We start from the raw sequence: 21,255 nt of genomic DNA on the forward strand, positions 1-21,255 counted from the left end.
ACATAGCTCAAGCTGATAAATCCAAAATCGGAGCATAACCGAGTCAGAGGAAGACCAAGCTCTGACTCAGGAACCAACAAATAAAATGTATGCATAAAGTTAAAATTATTCTCAAGCTTTCATGTTGCAAATGATCTTACTATAATATGACTATCAGATTTCTTTGAGAGATGATTAAGTCCTTCAGGCACTTGTATACCATTGTTAAAAAGTCAAGCAGATGGATGCTGAATAAATTAGTTTGCTTATTCTTGTGTTTGAATGTGTGTATTATGTATTAACTTTTCATCATTATTTCAGTTTAATGATTGGTTGCCCTAAGCTTCTATCATTTAAACTTACATGTTACACTGTTGTAAACTTTTAACTCCTGAAGAAAGTCTTGCAGCAAGAAACCATGTACATTTCTTAATATTGTTAGTCAATTTTATTTTGTGATTTTTTTTCCTTGTGATTCCTGAATCAGATTTTGATGTTTTAAATTAAGACAAGTTAAAATGCTTACTCATTTGAAAAATGCTGTGAGAGCACATTTTTTTAGTAAAATGCCGTGATAGTATAACAATGCTATTTACCTTGTGATCTTACGAGAGCTACAGAGTTTGTATGGTTTTCTTAGTAAAGCCTGACATTTTTACATCTTTATTGAAGTTACAGATATGTGCATCAAGTAGAAAAACATGTTTAGCAAGAGAGAAAATGAAGAAAACCCAGAGAGACAAAAAACACGTAGAATAGATAGTCACTGAAGCCAGTTTTGAAAAGAATATTCCTGACTTCTTGCTGTAACCATGAATAATGTATATACAATACAATGTTATGACCTTGGTTGAATATGCTGTGTCTTCTTGTTTTATACCTAAGAATTATTATAGTTTCTTTTTTTCTTTCTTTTTCATTCTTTTTTTTGTTTGAGATGCACTCTATTGTCTAGGAAGGGGAGATGATGGGACTAGAAGGCCCCTATTACCCATGGTAGCTGTGGCTCAGCACTTGTATAGAAAACATACACTTTGCATTTGACAGTATAAGAGAGAGCATAGTATGCTTGCCCACCCATACATCCTCTCCCATTTTTAACGTATCAGCAGATTTGATGTAGAAGTTAATGGATTAACACTTTTTCTTCCTCTGGACCTCAATAGGGGACAGTACTCAGCACCATGGACTACAGATTACTTCCAGAGTGACAGAGCTGCATGCTTGGTTCAGCTTTTGGCTGGCCATCTGTCACCCAATACTAGTTGTCAAACTTCAGTTATTGGTGACAGGGTAAGGAGCTGAATACCTGTTGCAGTGGTCCAAGCTGTGATATTGACTGTTTTTGTAATTATGCTGTGTTCTATAGTTTTGTAATGTTGTTTGTTTCATGGTCTCTTTTTACAGTGGAGATCTTCAGGTTTCAGGAAGTGCTCATTGTACGTTCAGTACAGCACAGAAGGCAATAGGAAAGGACAATTTTACTGTGATTCCTGAAGGTACTAATGGAATTGAGGAGAGAATGTCTGTGGTCTGGGACAAAGCAGTGGTAAGTCTTTATTTTTAGTCCAAAATCAGTGAAAGCCACAATAACATGAGTAATATAAGTTATAAATAAAGTTATGAACCTAATGAAACTGCATCAGGTCTTGCAATTTCTTCTTTCATTTAGATGCATTTTTAATTATTGATCCAGTGTTGCATTTTCCATCTACTTCGACTTGTAGATTGTCATATCCAATCAGATCTGAGGCCAGCACTTCAGAATCTTCAAGTCCAAGGCTCCACCTCCTCTCCCATAATGTTCTGCATGCCTAAATTTCCTCAGATCTTGTTTGCCACTTTTCATTGTCGGATGTGTTCTTCCAAAGCTCCTGTGCAGATAAGTGCTTGTGGCTTTGCTACATATTTGCTATTGATCATAGAGTCGCTTCATAGTTTTCTTATTTGTTGGATATTTTGTCCTCTTTCAGCCAAAAAAAAAAACTTCTTGTACTTTGCCCTGCTTTTAGGATTGTTTGCGAGTGTGAACTCTGCTCTCAGCCATTATCTTAGTATTTTTCCCTGTTGTCTATGAGAGTGGTTAGAATTAGTTTCTCTACTACTATTACATTCCTTTTGCCTTAAACAAATTGTTGAAATACTGCTGCTAGACTTTTGTCATTCCATTGGTTCTGTGACGTTTTTGTAATAGTTTTGCTTGTGTGCTGTACCTTGTTGTTATAATGTGGGTAAGACTTTAGGCTTCAGAAAATGCTTGGGGTGTGGTCATAAACTGTCTCCCCTCTCTCTCAGTCATCATTGTCTGAGGGAGACAATTCTTCTGCTGATGAGGAGGAGTATGGATTCTGCCCTTGATAAAGGGGAATGGTCCACTAATCCCCTTATGATGATGCCTCTTTTCTTTGCGATCTCTCAATTGATGAAGAGAGAGAGAGGGGGTTGAGTCAGAGAAGCCCCTTCCCGTGAGGGTCAGTCTTTCTTGATTCCTTTGCTGTGGGCCCATCCGTGTCTTGGGTTTTGGTACCACCAGATGAGTTTGTCAACCTTGTAACCAGGATGGCATGGAGAAAGGCCAATATAGTGGAGCCAGTACTGCCTAAGCCTGATAAAGTTTTATTCCTGCCCAAGGATAGGTCTTAGTGGAGGGTTTCTGCAGTTGATACTGTTGTGGTCACTGCAGCCATGAAGAAAGAAATCTCTGAAGAATATGAATCATGCCCTGAGCACTGAATCATTAGTTTTGGATAGATTTGGAAAGTGTGCATATTTATTTATTTATTTTATTTCACATTTGTTAACCAGGTTAGTCCAACTGGGTAAGAAATTACCCATTTTCAGTGGAGACCCGAGGGGAAAAGCCCCGAACAAAACATACAAATAGAGACAAGTTAATAATATAAAGAGCAAAACAAACTTATGGATACAATGGATAAGAAAAATAAATATAATCCAAAGAATAGTACATAGCTGTATATATAGCCACTTTTGCCCTTGGTGCATTTGACTGTGTGACTTGAGGCCAGTCAACATTTGCAGTGTTAGAGGCTACACACTTACTTGTTTTTTCTCTTATCAGTCTAATTGCCACTGCAGTCTCTTGTTCATCTTCATGAGGGTTCTTCAGTGAACTCTTTCAGTCCTGTCTGTCACAGCTCACCCGATGAGTTTCCTTTTCGTCTAACCAACATTTTGTCTTTGCCACATCCCACGGTGGTTGATGTCAAATCATGCCTCTGCAGGGTGCCTATTTGTTCTTCCCTAGCCTATGGCCATGGCGACCAGGGATGCTTCCCAAATGGAGTGTGAGCAGGCATTACAAAGGGAAGATGGGCCAAGGTACCTGTACCCCATCAGAATCCCATCTACACATCAATGTTTTGGAGATGAGAGCAGTCCTCTTAGTATTGCAGAGTTTCCACGACTGCCTCCCCAGAGATGTGATCTCGGTCCAGACTGACAACATGGTAGTGGTCCGGTACATAAATAAACAAGGGCAAACCCAATCCTATCCCCTGTATTGAGAAGCCATGAGGGTGTGGCAGTCGGCAATGTCCTATCAATGTTTTCTGATGAGAACACACATTCCTGAGATATTCAGCATTCTTGCAGGAAATTTGAGCAGGAGGATTCTAAAGCCTCGCAATCAATCTGTCAGTGACTGCTCAGATTTTCAGCTGCTGGTGCCAGCCATGCTTCAGTCTGTTTGCAACGACCTTCAACACCAAACTCAGCAACTCTTTTACCTGATCCCTCCCAAGGGATAGTCACAAAGAGAGATACTCTATTGCTTACTTAGTTCTTGGGACTCCTTTATGCTTTTCCCCCAGTGTCCTTGATGATCAAGTTTCTGCAGAAAGTAGCACATTGCAAAGTGCTGGAAATTCTCATAGCCCCCTTCTATCCCAGACAAGTATGACTTCACTTCCTGTAGCCTCACTTGTTGCACCCTCCTTGTGTTCTGGATCCCATTCCAAGTCTGATTTCTTACCCTTTTGGCCACCCTCACCTGAATCTGAAATCCCTCAGGTTGACCGCTTGGTTCTCCAATTCCAGTAAAGGCCAGATATTCCAAGTTATCTAAAAGAGTTCTGAATATCCCCATCTCTTCTCAGAAGCCTTCCACCAGAAAGGGTTATGATAGTAAGTGGAAAACCTTTACAATTTAGGCCAAAGGGGTTGGATCCATTCTCTGATCCATTAAATGCAGTACTTTATTTTCTAATCTTTTTCAGTCCAGGACTAGCTACTCTGTTAATGCTCAATTGGGGGCCATCTCAGATTTCCATGTGGGCCAAGACCATCTCCTAATTGCTTCTTTAAAATTGTCTAAAGCTTTTTGAAGGGTATCTTTCCTCTCAGGTCTCCATTAAAGGACCCATTTATTTTTGGGACTTGATTCTTCACGCTGCAACCAGGGTCCCTTTCACACTAGCTGCTACTGTGACCTTAAATTTTCTGTCGTGGAAAACACTTTGCCTAATTGAATTAACTTCAGCCAGACACGTTTCGGAACTGCATGCCTTATTTTGCTTGGGACAGCCTTACCTTGTTTTTCGCAAAGACAGGGTTTCATTGTGGACATATTCTTCCTTTTTGCCTAAGGTGACCTCTAAGTCTAGTCTGAAACAATCTATTCAATTCCATTCTTTTTCCCAAACTTCATTAACAAGGGTGTGTTCATGCTTCATTGCTTGGGCCTTCATTTTCAGTTGAGATTCTGTTTGGACAGAGCCAAACACATCAGGAAGTCAGACCAACATTTTGTGTCTTTCTCTAAAGTTAAGTTTGGGACACAAGTTAAGGCAAATTGTTCAGATAGCCTTCTGATTGCTTATGCTTTATTTATACAATGAAGGGTTTATCCCTGCTTGTTAAACCAAAAGCCGACAGTACTAGGGCAGTTGTCTACTTCAACTGCCTTTCTTAGCTGTGCTTCATTAGATGACATTTGTGCAGCAGCTACCTGGTCTAATACTTACACCGTTGTTGCCCATTGCAAATGAGACATTTGGTACAGATCTAGGACACCTTTTGGCTGCACCATTTTGTGGAATATTCTCTCCTAATATTACTCAATTTTCTGACTGGAGACTCTGTCCCAAAGGTTGAGGCAAATGGAAAAGACAACATTGGATACAAAACTTATGTACTTAATAAGGGTCTATATCACATGTTTGAAGAGTCAGTTCAGCAAATGGCATTTTACATCGAAAATGCTGTTCAGCGAACTGTTATAGTGCGGTTGTGGTACAGTGAAGACTGGAAAATTTGCCCTTTCCTCACTGTAGTGTGATCCTGGAGTTGGTATATAGGATCTATATTGAATCAGCAAATGCTTAAAAAAGTGAACGCTGATTCATCGACCCTATTTGAGCAAAGCTGACAATCCCGAACACCCGGAACAGCAATTTCTTTCCCAGGGGAAAAAAAATCACTGGGCCAGTTTTGGGAGTTTGCAGTTTCCTTCACTGTGGTGCGATCTCAGAGTTGGTATATTTAAGTAGGGGGGGCGGTTGGGGGGCACAGCCACAGCCCCCCCCCCCCCATTAAATACTGTTGTAAGTTTTTTTTTTTTGGTGGAACAGCAATTTTTTCCCTGGGAAAAGAATTGCTGTTCCGAGTGTTCAGTTAACTAGGGTTGATTTATCAGCGTTCGCTTTTTTAAGCATTGCTGATTCAATATAGACCTGGTATATATAATTAGTGGGGGGTGCAGCCCCCCACAAGAGCGAGTTAGACAAATGGCATTTTCGATGTAAAAGCCGTTCGCTGAACTGACTTTTCGTGGTTGTAATTTAGACCCACTTAATACAACACTGTGAGTATGGGGTCAGAATCTGTACAATTACTTCTACTTAAGTTGCTTACTTGTCTTGGGGTACAAAACAACGTCTGTTCTAACTGTTAGGCATTCACCCCTAAAATCATCCCGACTATTCTAAATACTCTAAAACTTACCTAGAGAACAAATGGCTTCAGACATTAGTGCATGCTGTCTTGGCATTCATAGTTGAATCCTAGGCTAACTGACCAAAAGGGCTGTTTTAAATCTAGCCAATAACCCAAGGTCAGAATCAACCTCTGTATCTTGTGTCTATGAGGTGAAGTCCTTAACCATTATGCTATATCCTGTCCCCTTTGTCCTCTGATGTATCCTTCAGATAAAAAAGTAACTTAGAGATGCTTGATTTCAACCAGACTTCCACTTCTGTTTGTCAGGTGGAGGTGGGCAGATCCACTGAAGCAGCTTTACAGCCCCTGAACTATCCATCCTGCTTTTTCTGGGTCCTTTAAAGTTGCCCCTTTAGAGGGTCTCATAGCTAAGGAGTTTAGAGTGCCTGACCAGCCATACAGCTAATTCAGCCAGGAAGGGGAAACACAGATTAGTTCTAACTGAGGAATAGAGTTTATACCACCTCCTTGTTTGCAAGCATGTTCAGGGCTCCCTGATGGAAGTCAGACCTTTAGCTTCCACCCATAGGACCAGATATCTGGGTATTCCACATAAACATACTCAAAACACTAAGTATATCCCCTCATAACTCATTCCTGTTAAAAGTCTGTAAATGATGACTGGTTTAAGTTTGCCCAGGGTCATTTCAAAGCCCTTCAAGCCTTTCACATATGTCAGCCTTCTTCCTCTTCTTCTTTTTCTATTCCTTTAGAGATAAAAAGAAATTCAGCTAATGAGGCTGACTTTCCTGATTCAGACCGGGGTGGGGGTATCTTGATTGGGTCTATATTATAACAATGAAAGTTTAAAATTCTTAATGCTCTAAATATCAAAAATGCTGGACCTTGAACCTGTTATTAGCCCCCACACTCTCCACTAAATATATATACCAACTCCGAGATTGCACTACAGTGAGGAAAGGGCAAATATTCTGATCTTCACAGTACTGCGATCTCACAAAAAACACTTCGAGGTCCGGCATTTTCAATATTTAGAGCATTCGCAGTTTTAAACTTTCGTTGTTATAATACAAACCCTCTCGATTATGGATCTCAGATTTCTTCCCCTTCTTGGTTTGAATCAAATTCTGATGACATCTTGTCTTCAGATTCTGTCAACAAATACTTTTTTTTGGAGGGGAAATTCCCACATAAGCAAATTTAAAATAAAATAAAATAGCATTGCAAACAGTAAAACTTATTTTAAAATTGGAAGGCAGATAAGTATGTGACTCCCAAAGAGCTTTCAAGATGGCTACACAGTGATCTGTAGGTTGGTTAAAGCTTTCCCAGTGTAAAAACTGAAAGTATGGAAAGAGCCAGTAAAATTTATCAATTTAGGTAAAATTCAGTTACTGGTTAGTAATTACACTACCTAGATGCCAGCAGACAAGAAATATCGAAAAAGTAAGAGAAGTTCAACTTGAAAAGGAGAAGAAACTGAGGCTGTAATGAGTCTTGTGAATGCCTAGCAAAATAATTTTAGTTTTCAGTTTTGGTAATGGAAATGGCTTCTTGTAATTTAAAGGAAAAATAAGTCAGATGCTTTCAGTTGTGTTTAAAATAAGTGAAACACTGACAGAATACATGAAGTCAAATAACAGGCTGAACAGAATTGAAGAGGCTTTGACTAGCTATTGAGAAGAACTGATAAAAAAAACTGTCCGAATTTGAGGCTTCTCAAGAAGAGCTTTTTCCAAAAAAAAAAAAACACGTAGAGAAAACCTGTGATTTTCTGCTGTACCAGAAAAACTAGAATTAACAGATTGCGTTAGTTTTATGAAAGTACAAATAAACAATTGGATTGGTGTTCCATGGCAGGATTTATTAATTGAGAGGGCACATCGCATCTATGCTCCAAAACCTGCCATGACAAAGTAGCTAAGACCTATAATACAATCATGCCAATAGAAAGAGTTTCTACTGGCAAAACTGTGGAAGAAGGAAAAGGTACTAAACTTGTGGACATCAGAGTTGCTTGTTTTGGATTACTGTTAACCATACATCAGGCAGAAAGGAGGCAAGTTTATCCCAGCAATCAAGGAATGGTGAGAAGTAGGTGTGGGATTTAAGCTGCTGTATGAACTGACCAGGGAGGAAGTAAAAAAAACAAGAAAGAAGGAAGCAGCAAGCAGAAGGGAACTCTGCTCCTCATTCTTCTGACAGTAGTAATGCCCGTACAGAGTCTTTCTCATTGAAACCCTTTCAGTTGTTCCAAAGAAAAATTGCTGAGTGACAGGAAAAAACACAGGAGCTGACTAGAAGAATTAGGTGTACCTTGGGCTTGAAACAGAGCTGGTGCTGGGAGATGGTGATGATCAGGATGAAAACCAGCAGTTTTATGAAATTAGTGAATAAATGGGAGACCTTAAACCATCAGTCCATTCAGATATAGGAATAGAAATGTGAAATGCAACTTTGCTAAAAGTGGATGAGAAAAAATGGTATTTTATTGACTGTGTTAAACTAGTGGGTGAACTGTAAAACACTGTTGTCAATATTTAGAAGGACACTAAGGGACTGAAGAGGTAACTGCAAGTAAAACAGTATTTGTTCATATAAATATTTGCATAAAAGTTTTGCGATGGAAATTACATATATTGTAACACAGTTTTTATATAGTGTGCAGTCAGGGGGATTTAAAATGTGATATAAACGGAGTCTTATCAGTGACTGCTGTATATGTATGCTAAATATATGAAAGCAAGAAAGCACTTTTTTTAGCTATAAGGTATCCAGGCTTTACAGTGGGATGTGTTAAGAAAGGCTGGTTAAAGTTAATATAATGTTGCAGTCTTGGGCTGCTGGGGTGGGGGTGAGGGGCAAAAATGTACTAACTAATATTATATGTAGAAGTAAGATAATGATTTCCCTTGTTTTATATAGGTGAATATCTAAATTAACATTCTTGGCTTAAGCTATATTCAAGTTTTTTAAGCAAATATAATTGAAAAATATGTCTTTCTTTTTTCTTTTTGTTTTCTTTCTGTCGGTTGGCCAGGATAGTCCAGTTGGGTATGAAAATACCAGTCTGTTGTTGTCAGTCTTTACTTAATCCTTGACTGTGGGTTCCTTTCCGTATCTTGGAACCAACACGGCCGTTATTCCAGCTCATGTCTTCCAAAAACTCTCGAGCTTAGCTCTACATAGAATGCTCCTCTCAAGATTACCTCAGATGTTGTTTGCAGCTTTAAGTGCCAGGCACGTTTCTTTCCTGTCAACTCTTGAGCTACCGTTGATTATAACTGTAAGTGTTATTTACCTTTTTCAAAAATCTTTATTGGCTAGTTGCTTCCTAAATCTTTATTCTCTTACCCAGCTCCTCTTTTCTTAATACAAGTAGTATTTTCTCTTGAATACCATTGCTGGTAGTTCTCCCTCCTTCTTCCGTACCTCTACGGTAATCTTCCGTCCCATTTTTGGTCTACAGTTTTGATGAGGCCATATCTGTAGCTTCTAAGACTGATGTTAGTTCCCCTTCTTCTTCCTCTTCATCCAGACATGAAGGATCTAAAAAGAGGAACTGCTCAGTTCCGACAGTTTTGTCGGAACTGCCTATAAAAAGATGAAGACTTCCCCAGTTCCGACAGTTTCAACAGAACCAAATGGAAAGCAGCTACCTTCACTGGTGTCAGCCTCTGCACCGACAATTTCAGCAACCACTACTACTTTGGATCAGACTTTTTCCCCCTCCTCCATTCCACCTGTCTCAGAACAAAAGGAGTTTTCATTTAAAGATTTGCCTTGCACAAGATATTCTCTTACAATAGATCCCTTTGCAGACCGACCTCCAAGCCCATTCTTGGGGAAACCCCTGTCCCCGTTGGTCTCTTTGGTCCGTTCCACCAAGAGCCTCACAGAGTCCGATGTTCTCAGGCTGATGGACCAGCTTCTGGAGGCAAGGGGATTAGCCACTTCTTCAGTTCCTAGCACGTTTGGCACTGGAGCTGTACATGTCTCTACACGGGTTCTCGTTCCTCCTCTGACTCCAACTGAGCGTTCGGAGTTCCTGGTTCTGACAGTCCCGGTGTCGACTGTATTGGTGCTGGAGAGATCTTTTTCTCTGGCTCTGATGACTACTCTGACCTCATCAGTTTTGTCAGAACCAGAGACCCTTTGGGGTTGGGGCTTCATTGTCGGTTCTGGGGAGCATAGATTGACACAGATGTTGTCAGAGCCGTCCATACTCCTCAGGGCTTCGGCACATGAACATTTGACTCCAGCTTTGGGCTTGGGGCCAGCTACCTCAGTGTGGGATGGGACCACAGTTTCTAAGGAGTGCATTTTGATTCCCAGCTCCCATTCCTCTATGGGGGGGGGGTGCCTGCTTTCTGGGCCGTGGAGAGGGCCTTGTTCACTATGGACTCACAGTCATTACCTCTCTTCCCGGAAGAGTATCCATGCCCTTCTCCTCACCCAGAGCTGCCTCCACCTCGGGACAGCAGACATGGAAACCTCAGGATTCAACCACAGTAGTCATCTCCTCTTCAGACACTTCCCTGGCCCATCCCACCGAGGAGGTACCCCTGAAAAGAAGGTGCAAGAGGAAGCACTTGGACTCCCCTAAAGAGTCTTACACAGAAGATACTGACTTTGATGAAGAGGAAGATTCCCCAAACTCACCCTTGAAAGATGTTGCGCTCAGTGACATTCTAGAGAGCCTGAAACAGAGGGGTGGCTGGACTTCCCAACAGACTTCCTTAGAGGAGTCAGTATACCTGGAGGCTTTCCATGCCTGACCATCTACTTCTTGGATCTCTCTGCCTGCTGACAATCTAATTAAGTTGATTACGCACCAGGTTTGGAAGATTCCTGATTCCATCAAACCAGTCCCTACACATTTTGTCTGCTCCTGCAGATCAGCAACACTGTGCTAAAGGGGTACCAGTAGATGCCACTAAAAAGGAATTTGCTGATGAAAGTCCTACTATCCATCCTCCTAATAAAGAGTCTACGATGATGGATAGATTCGGGAAGCACATATATGCTCCATCAATCTTCACGCTTAGGTCCTTGAACTTCATGGCACATTTCACCAAGCTTCAATGGGATCTGATAAAGGAGCTGTCAGGCACTCTAGCAGGAACCGTAGCTGAGGGAGTTTGGATAAAGTAGCTTCCCAGCAGGCAACACTTGATTCAGTATGTAATTCGTCCATGAGGCTCATTGCACACGCAGCTGAAGGGACGACTAGGGCAGCAGGTTCTGGTGTAGCCATGAGGAGTTGCGCCTGGATGTGCTTATATGAGTTTGTGGAGCCATTTAAGTTTTCTTTCATCAGTGCTGCCTTTGGTAGAACACCCATTTTTGGCCCCAAAGTTAGAGACTCTTGCCAGATGTAAGAAGGATGGAAAGACCCTTTCTGCCATGGAAGTATGCTTTTCCACTCCTCAATGGCCCTACTCCAGGAACTAGAGGAGTGGAAGCTGTGGTTTAAGTAATCCCAAAGGCCTTTCCAGGACTTGCGTGGTAAGCCCCCCCCCCCCGGGGCAGAGGAGGTAGTTAGAATAGAAGATGCCTGGTAACTCCTATTAGCACTCCTGAATGGAGGCCCAATTGCCATCCTCTGGAGGCAGACAGAGGATGACTACCCCTGCACCTACCTGCCTGGCTAAACATAACAACGGACAACTAGATGCAAAAGATTATATCCAGAGGTTACAATATTCCCTTTTCAAAGCAACCCAAGCAATCAAAGAGAATTCCAGATGTTCCAACCAGTCACAGGGATGCAGCAGTTTTAGAAATTCAAAAACTGCTTGAATGAAGAGTCATCCAAGCAGTCCCACCAGACCAGTTAAGATCCAGATTTTCCTCGAGATTCTTTCTAGTGCCAAAAAAAATAGGGGACTGGAGACCAATTTTGGATCACACTGTCTTGAACAAGTTAGTTAAACAAACAAAATTCCATATGGTCACTATTCGGTCTATACTTCCTTTCTTAGGGAAAGATGATTGGATGTGCTCAATAGATCTTCAGGATGCATATTATAAAAATAGACAAATGCTCCAGAAGATTTTTGCACTTCTGGCTGGGAGACGGTCATTATCAGTTCAGAGCCCTGCACCTTGGTCTCACCACAGCCCCCTGGGTGTTCACCAAATGCATGGCAGTAGTAGCAGCCCACTTCAGACTTCAAGGATTCTGTGTGTTTACATACCTGGACGACTGGCACATTACAGCAACCACTGAGTATCTTCTGCTGCAGGCAAGGAACTACGTTCTTCAAACTTGCTTCTCATTGGGAATCACTCTAAACTACGAAAAATCCTGTCAAGAGCCAACACAGCATTTAGAGTTCATAGGAGCGGTGTAAGACACAAGTACCTGTATCACGTCTTTATCCCAAGAAAGACTTCAAAGAATAAAATCACAAGTCAGCCAGATTATTCACAACAGAACAGTGACTGCAAGACAGACTCTAGGATCTATTGATACAGACTCTAGGATCTATGGCGGCCACCATCACTTTAGTTCCTCTTGCAAGGTTTCACATACAAATTCTGCAATCGCTCTTGGCTTTATAATGGTCATTACTGAATCAACCAGTGTCCCATCAGGTATTGATTGCCAATTTATGCAAAAAGGACCTCAGTTGGTGGCTCCATTCCAACATGATTCTAACGGGCCGTCCATTTGTCCCCCGTCAAACCCAAAGCTATAGTGGCCACAGATGCGTCATGGATGGGGGGTATTATCTGGGAAAGACAGTCCAAGGCACTTGGTCCCAGTTAGAGGCCAGTTTGCACATCAGTGTTCTAGAGATGAGGGCAGTACTTCAGGCGTTGCAAGCATTCCAAAAAAACGTCCTCTTGGGAGCGATTGTGATCCAAGCAGACAACATTATCAGTGGTTTGGTACATCAACAAACAAGGGGGAATCAGAACTTACCCTCTTTGTCGAGAAGCACTCAGAATATGGCAATGGGCAATTTCAACAAACCGCTTTCTAGCTGCATTGCATATTTTGGGGAGCTCCAATGTGATCATGGACAAATTAAGCAGGAGCATCCTGAAGCCTCACAAGTGGTCTCTCAGCCCTTTTGTGGCAGAGGATATTCCATCAATGGGGCCAGCCCTACAACGATCTCTTTGCATCCCCCCTGAACCACAAGTGCAGCAGCTACTTTGTCCTGATCCCCCCTCCCAGAGAGTCAGCGAGAAATGCTGTCCTTCATGATTGGCCCGCCTGGTTTACTGTATGCCTTTCCCCCGATTCCTATTATTTCCCAGTTTCTGAAGAAAGCCAAAACGTCAAAGAACAGGATTCTTTGAGAATTGAGATAATTCTCATTCCCCCATTCTGGCCTCAACAGATATGGCTTCCCTTTCTGTGGTCTCACTTAATTCAGAAACCTTGGACGTTGGACCCAACTCCATAAATAGTATCCCATCCGGAGGGACTCATACATCCAAATCTTCAAAATCTTAAGCTCACTGCGTGGCTTCTCCAGTTCCAATGATTGCCAATCATACTAGCCTTACTGCCCCAGTTCAACAAATTGTTCTAATCTCCCACAAACCTTTGACTAGACGATTATACAGCAGCAAGTGGCAAATATTTTCAGAATGGGTTACAGACAGTAATCTCAACCCATATTCTGCACCAGTTCATAAGGTTTGGGAATTTTTACCATTGCTTTTCGATGCAGGGCATCCACCTCAACTATATGGGTTCATCTAGTTGCAATTTCTGATTTTCTTAATTATCTAAATGATACAGCTGCAATGTCACACAAACTTTGTAAAGCTTTTCTCAAAGGAACCTTATTGTTGAGGCCTCCATACAAGGAAGCTTTTCTGCAAGGTACCTTATTGTTGAGGCCTCCATACAAGGATCTGTCTACAGCTTGGGACTTGAATCTAGTGCTACAATCTTTAATTAATCCCCCATTTGAACCATCCGCAAATTGAGATTTGAAGTATTTATTCTGGAAAACTTCATTTTTGGCTGCTATTACTTCTGCTAAGAGAGTATCTGAGTTAGAGGCCTTATCTTGCAAAGCTCCTTACGTAATCTTTCATAAGGACATGGTGTCTTTGCGGACGAATCCTTCCTTTTTACCAAAAGTAGTATCCGTCACTAATATCAATCAGATGACACAACTTCCGGTATTTTTTCCAAACTTTTCAAAGAAAGGAGAATATTTGTCTGCATTTGCTATATGTTCACAGTCAATCATGTTTTTACCTTCACAGAACAAGGGAAGTCAGAAAAATCTGATCAGCTGTTTGTTACATTCTCTTCTGCTACTCTGGGCAAACTAGTTTCAGAGGTTACTATGGCTAGATGGCTCAAGGACTACATAATCTTCATTTATGACAAAAGGAAAGTGCAGCTACTGGGACCTGTAAAGGTACATTCTACGAGGGCAATAGCCACTTCCACAGTCTTCCATCCCAGAACATCTGTAGATGATATATGTGCACCGGCTACTTGGGCATCCCTGCATACTTTTATTACTCATTACAAGCTGGATCTGGTCTCTAGGGGGATGAGCATCTTTTGGTTCAGTGGTGCTCAGGAATATTTTTCTATGAGACCTCCCAAGATGTTGGTAGCTGGGGACTCTGTCCCACAGTCAAGGATTAAGTGAAGATTGATAACATCAGATAAAGAAGTTATGTCTTATCATAATGTTCCACCTGTGTTATCGATCTTCACTTATCCTTGACATTCCCACCCTCCTTCTGCCTGCCTTTTGGGCTTCTTGGTGGAATGGATCTATCCCAGCAGATTGGATTACTCCTTTATGAATACATGAATACATGAATGATATGGTCTCTGATTTGTTATTTCCTGTCTTTTACTATCTTATGCAAACTCGATCTGAGGTAATCTTGAGAGGAGCATTCTGGGTAGAGCTAATCTCGAGAGTTTTTGGAAGAGATGAGCTGGAATAAAGGCCGAATCGGTTCTAAGATAGGAAACCGAACCCAGTCAAGGATGAGTGAAGATCGACAACACAGGTGGAACGTTATGGTAAGACATAACTTCTATTTTTGAATGCAGGTCCAAGAAGAAAAATTCCAAGCAACAAGAATAAAAATACATACAGTCATGTTCTAATAACATAGCCTTTAAATCTTCTCCAAAATCTGGCTCTGTTTCTCTCTGACAACAGATAATCTTAGACATATGGGTTGTGAGAGTTAATCATCAAGGAATAAAAACGGCAGTGAGAGTTCCTGTCTCCTTTTCATCCACCAAGTAAAACTTCATTTTTCTCTCATGCCAGTCAGTATCTGTTGACTGTGGGTGATAGGAACTGTCCCTTTTTCTCTGATAGGAAAATGTTTTCTTCCTGAATGTTTCTAGTACCAAAGAAATCTTGGAAAACAGTTTTAGATCTTTCTTTTCTAAACCAGTTTGTAAAAGTCCTAAAGTTCAGAATACTATTCTTCAATACCTCTGATTACCTTTTCAGACTCTAAAATATTTGTGCGAGTTATTGTCATCTGAAATTTTTTAGTCCTCTATCAGGGTTCATTTTTTGGACATTTCAGCATGTCTGCCTCTAGAGTCTCTCCTTTCAATGCATTCTCATGTTAAGATGTTTTTTGAAAGGAGTACTGGATAAAAGGCCACCTAGAAAACAGGTGGCTCATCCTCAGGATTGTAACTTTGTTTTGGAAAATGTAACTCATGCTCCACTTGAACCAGCCTGTCAGGCTGGTATGAGGTTCATAACGTGGAAAAACTCTAATTTGTTATTCATTTCTTATGAAGATAAGAAAAAAGGGCAACCTTTTGTCAAAGCAGACTATTTCAAAATAGTTGCCACATTTCCAAGTAGTTGTCCCATGCTATTTTCTTTTGTTATACCTACCACAATAAGGCAATTCCAGGCAGGGTCAAGGCACACTCTACTAGGGTCTTGGCTTCATCAGTGGCTTTTTGAAAAGGGGTGGGTTCTAGAAATATTCTAGAAGAAGCAACTTGGTCTTGTGTACATACCTTTACAAAGCACTACAAACTTGATTCCTTTTCCAAGTCTAGAGCGGGCTTTGCTAGAACCATTCCTTTTCCAAGTCTAGAGCGGGCTTTGCTAGAACCATTTTCTAAGTGCTCTTGTATTCCCGTCCTTCCTACTCCCATTCAGTATAACTTATGGAAGTCTACCTGCATAGCTAAGGCTACTGCAGCAGTGACCAAACAATGACTATAGTTTAGCTGGGTAAGTAAACTTACCATAGCAGTAGATTTTCTAATGATCACTGCTGCAGTAGGTGCTCTTTCCTTCCATCCTCCTAATATATATTTTTTATTGACTTTGATTTTTTTATTTACATAGCATTGACCTCTAGCCTCCCTTTCTTAGGTGGCATGAATGCTCTGAAGGGCTCGGTGCCTAAACTGTTGATTTTCTTCAGTTCGTCTTGAAATGCCAACAATTTGGGAGCATGGAAGTTTCCTTATAGCGCTGGAAGCTGTTTGTTTATATCCTGTACAGAATATAACCCCATATAGCTAAAGCTACTGCAGCAGTGATCATTCAAACATCTACTGTTATTGTAAGTTTACTTACACAAGTGTATTTTTTAGAAAAGATAATGCAGGTGATTGCAGCCATTGATTTGGGCAGCTGCTCCTGTCTCAAGGGAAACCTTGTATCTGATGCTGTCGTTTTCATTTGTTCATCAACTGATGGGTCTCTGATCCAACTTTGGATCCACCTGAGCCGCTTTCACTAGATTCACGGCTCCAACTCTTGGAACTCCTCCCTTACGCATAATGTGCCACCAACCTAACATACCTCAGATGCTGTTTGCCACCATGTCACTCAGACACAGATCTCCTACGCTCAAACTTTTGGGTGAATTTTCACTATTGTACAGTTGTAAGTTTACTTCCTTTAAACCACATATATCTTTCGCTCCCTCTACCACTTACTTCTGAATAGTTTTCCAGTCCTGTCCGTCAGGTAGTTTTTTTTCTTCTGTATTATTGTTTGGGTACTCGACGAAGTAACATTGTTGGTATTTTTAGTTCTTTCCCTGTAATCTTTTCTTTCCTTCTCTCTAGAGGGTATTGCTTAGCTGAGTTTAGAACTTCTTCGTCTCTCTTTTTTATTTGTTTTGCATGGCAGATAAACTGACCACTTTTAAAAAATGCACTTCTGTGGGTATAGGATTCCTCATTCTGATGCCCAAAAGGAATATGTTTACTGTTTGGGTGCTGCCTGTTTAGAAATGGATTGCTCCATTTGTGCTGGTTTCAATTCCAGGGCTCATAGTGAAGGGAAAATTAAGATCTGATATTGTCAGATCTAATTCGGCTGTTGCTACAGCTTGCAGCCACCAGATCTCTCGATTTTCTCCCTTATACATAAGTAATTTTTTTCTTGAAGACTCTTCTATTAAACATTTTTTTCTCCATAGCTTACCTTGTAATGTTTTAGTCCTTACTGTTTTACTGTTTGTGGTTTGAAATCTTCCCCTTTTCTATATTCTCCTTTGCCTTTTTAACTTCGTCGTATGTCTGACATACCATTGTTGGTATTTCCTTGCCTCCTCATCTCCTTTACTGAACTTGAGGGTTGTAATCTTTTTGTCTGTTTTTGATCAGTTTCCTTTTGTACTTGGCACTGCTAGATACTATCGTTGGTATCTCCCTCATTCTTACCTCTTGGTTGTAGTTCTTACCATCGGTGGTATTCCTTCTCCTTCCTTCTTCAGACTGTTTAAAAAAAAAGTTACTTACTCTTTTTCATTTTCTCTGAATTTTGACGTATGGTTACTGTGGGAATGTACTTACATGATGAGTGACAAACTTGTAAGATTTAAGAAATGTTCCAAATGTGGACATAAGTTGCCTATCTGAGATACACACTCCCTTTGTGTATACTGCCTGGGTCCATTACAAAGGTCTCCTTCCTTCTTCTTTTGGAGAAGTCAGTCTCCAAAGTCAAAGCTTTCCACTTTATCAAAATCTTCCTCAGACTCTTCATGGAAACAGATCCAGTTTGAACCCCAGATCAAAAAAAGATGAAGCTTTTAGATCTGACTGCTCCTTTGGATCCTACATTTTCTAAAACAAATGCAACTGTTCCAGCTCAATCAGAGTCAAACACAACCTTTGGAAACTCTTTATTGTCCTTGTACTAGATATTCTCCGTTGGTTGACCCAGTACCAGACAAGCTTCCATCTCCTTTTCTGTAGAGACCAGCATCCCTCTCCATTTATTCTGCTTGTTCTTCTAGTTGTCTCACAGAAGAAGATGTGAAGAGAGTGGGAGGAAGATTCTGTTGGCTCAGGGGCAGATTGGTCTTCTTTTGGTACCTACATCAGGTAATCCAACCTTCCATCCTCCTCTGACTCCATCTGCTGTATTAGCGTTTCAGGATTTCAGTCATCCAGATCTGTTGGTCTCTGATCTAAGGATCTCCTTTTCATCGATCGGACAAATTCTCTGAGACCTCCTTGTTTTTCGGATCAGGAGACCTCTCGGTGCCGAAGCCTGCCTGCCGGGTCTGGCTTGCAGCATTTGACTCCAAAGTTTGTGGAGCTGTCTCTGTGCCTTGGGAATGAACAATTTGGTTCCAGCTTCCTCCTTGGGGGGAGGTGCCAATGGAATGGAGAGAAGTGATGATTCAGAAATCTGGTATCTCGGATCAGAGCCTCTCTGTGGCTCCTTCAACAGGCTGTGAAGAGAGTGTTCACACCTCGACAGTCCTGATGGAACCTTCCCCCTCGGAACCTACCAATTCTGTGATGCCCCAGCACCTGGAGTCTCAACTGTTCTCTCCATGGGGACATCCTGTACTGAAACCTCAGGTTTCCTCTCAGGGAATTTTGATTTCCTCTTCCAAGACTTCCCCAGAACATCCCACTGAGGAAATACCCAGGAAAAGGATGTGCAAGAGGAAGCACCTAAAGTCCCCACAGGAGTCTGTCACCAAAGACACGGATTTTGACAAAGGCGAAAGGTCCCGATCGTCACTTCCTGAAGATGTTCCCTTTGGAGACATACTAGTGATCCTGAAGCAGAGAGGTGGTTGGACATCCTCCAACCCTACACTGGAGGAATCTGTTCTCCTAGAAGCTTTCAGTACAGGATCCTCTAGTTCCTGGGTGACTCCACCCAATGATAAGCTCATAGGCATGGAAGGAGCCTGACTCCATAGAGCGAGTACCTTGGAGACCGGACAGGATAATGACACCAACTGCAGACAGTTTTGGGGGAAGTGGGTTCCAGTTGATACCATGGTCATTGTGGCAGCTACAAAGAAGGAACTAGCCAACGAGAATTCCACTGTCCATCCCCCCAACAAGGAGTTGTGGGTGCTGGACAGACTGGAGAAGTATGTCTTTGCTTCAGCAAGGTTGCATTATGATTGCTGAACTATCTGGCACAGTTTGTTCGACTTCAGAGAGATTTGAACAAAGAGTTATCAAATACTCTCTCAGGAAAAATATCTGCAGAGGTTAAAGATTCAGTAACTTCTCAGTTGGCAGCCCTAGAAGGAACCTCAAGAGCTGGGAGTTGACGCATTTTCATGAGGAGGCAACTTTGCGGAGCCATTCAAGTCCAATTTCGTCAGTGCTTCCTTTGATGGAACTACCCTTTTTGTCCTTAATTGAAAGAAACACTGTGCCTTGTCTGCCATGGGCATACATTTTTCAGCCCCCAGAGATCCTTTTCCAGGAATCAATGGAAAGAATGGAAAATGTGGTTCAAAAAATCTCAAAGTCCATTCCATGACACACGTGAAGGAAGTGCCTCCATAGGCAGAAGGGGGAACTCCAATGAACATCATCACCCTTGTGGCAGAGGTGGCCTACAAAATCACAGATCATGAGAATATTTCTTTGATAAACCCTACCAGAACACCTGAATGAAGGCCTGAATGTTCACCTCTGGAGACAGTCGTGGGAAGATTGTCCTTGCACAGAGAGCCTGGCTAGAATTAACAAAAGATACTTGGGTGCAGAGGATTATATCCAGAGATTATTATATATATAATAGCATTTTCCCTTCAAACCGCCCAATTCCCAGGAAAATCCCCATTCTCCCATCCAGTCAGAGAGATCAAGCAGCAATTCAGATTCAAAAGCTGCTAGAAAGAGTCATCCAAGAGGTCTCACCAGACCAGATATGATCTGAAACTTACTCAAGGTTCTTTTTAGTGCCAAAAAAGACTGGGGACTGGAGATCAATTTTGGATCTCGCAAATCTAAATAAATCTGTTCAACAAACCAAGTTTCGGATGGTCACTGTTCAGTCCATTCTCCCTTTTCTGGGCAAAGATGCCTACTGTCACATAAAGATGATCAGGCAGTCCAGAAACTACCTACACTTGCAGCTAGGAGCCAGTCATTACCATTTCAGAGTACTGCCCTGTGGACTCGCCAAAGTCCCCAGGGTATTTACCAAATACATGGCAGTAGTAGTAGCACACCTCAGACTGCAGGGATTCTGGGTGTTTCCCTACCTGGAAAACTGATTCATTACTGCTCCAACCAGGTATCAACTCATAGTCAAGAGATCAGGTTCTCCACACATGTGCTATCCTAGGAAATACCATAAATTATAAAAAAAATCACACCTTCAGCCAACTCAGACACTGGAATTTATTGCAGCACTGCTCAACACAAACATAGCCATTGCTTGCCTTCCATATCACTGAGTGATAACTATTAGGTCACAGGTCAAGAAGGTTGTAGACAATACATCAATCTCAGACCACAGTCCTCAGAACTTGGGGCCTTGTGGCTGCAGAAATAACCTTAGTTCATTGGCCAGATTTTACATGCGGATCCTGCAGTGGATGATGGCTACCCACTGGTTAATCTTCCATCAATCAATGTCATATCAGGTAAAAATTACCAACACGTGCAGAAGAGATCTTTGTTGTTGGTTCCAGTCCGATCAACTGCTCCATAGCTGTCCATTCATTCCCCAACAGCCCAAGACCATAGTGACCACAGATGCTTCTTAGATAGGGAGTGGGTGGGCATTATTTAGGGAGGACAGTCCAGGGTACTTGGTTCCCTGAAGAGGCCAGTTTACATATAAATGTTCTAGAGATGAGAGCAGTGCTGTTGGCATTGTGAGCATTTCAAGATGTTCTTCCCTCCAGGATGGTTGCGATTCAAATGGACAACATGGTAGTCGTCTGGTACATCAACAAATGGGGGGGACCAGATCTTACCCACTGTGTCGAGAAGCACTCAGGGTCCAGCAGTGGGCGATCTGTTCAGACCACTTTCTTTTAGCAATTCACATTCCAGGGAGATCCAGCATGCTTGTGGACAAACTGAGCAGGTGCATACTACTTCCACACAAGTGGTCCTTCAACGATAAGGTTGTGGTGGAG

General features: G+C 41.7%; 1 protein-coding gene across 2 annotated transcripts in view; it reads left to right on the top strand.

Annotated features, from left to right (window-relative positions):
- Positions 1–21,255, top strand: part of LOC122799823 (dihydropyrimidinase-related protein 3) — a 1,038,656-nt gene that overhangs the window by 805,249 nt on the left and 212,152 nt on the right. For both annotated transcript variants that reach the window (XM_044069139.1, XM_044069140.1), the window contains exon 10: positions 1,387–1,528. In XM_044069139.1, coding sequence (XP_043925074.1) covers positions 1,387–1,528 — 142 coding nt within the window. The remainder of the gene's footprint in view (positions 1–1,386; positions 1,529–21,255) is intronic.

This window comes from Protopterus annectens, chromosome 4.part0, assembly GCF_019279795.1.
Source record: "Protopterus annectens isolate FY-2018-M chromosome 4.part0, PAN1.0, whole genome shotgun sequence".
NCBI lineage: Eukaryota > Metazoa > Chordata > Ceratodontiformes > Protopteridae > Protopterus > Protopterus annectens.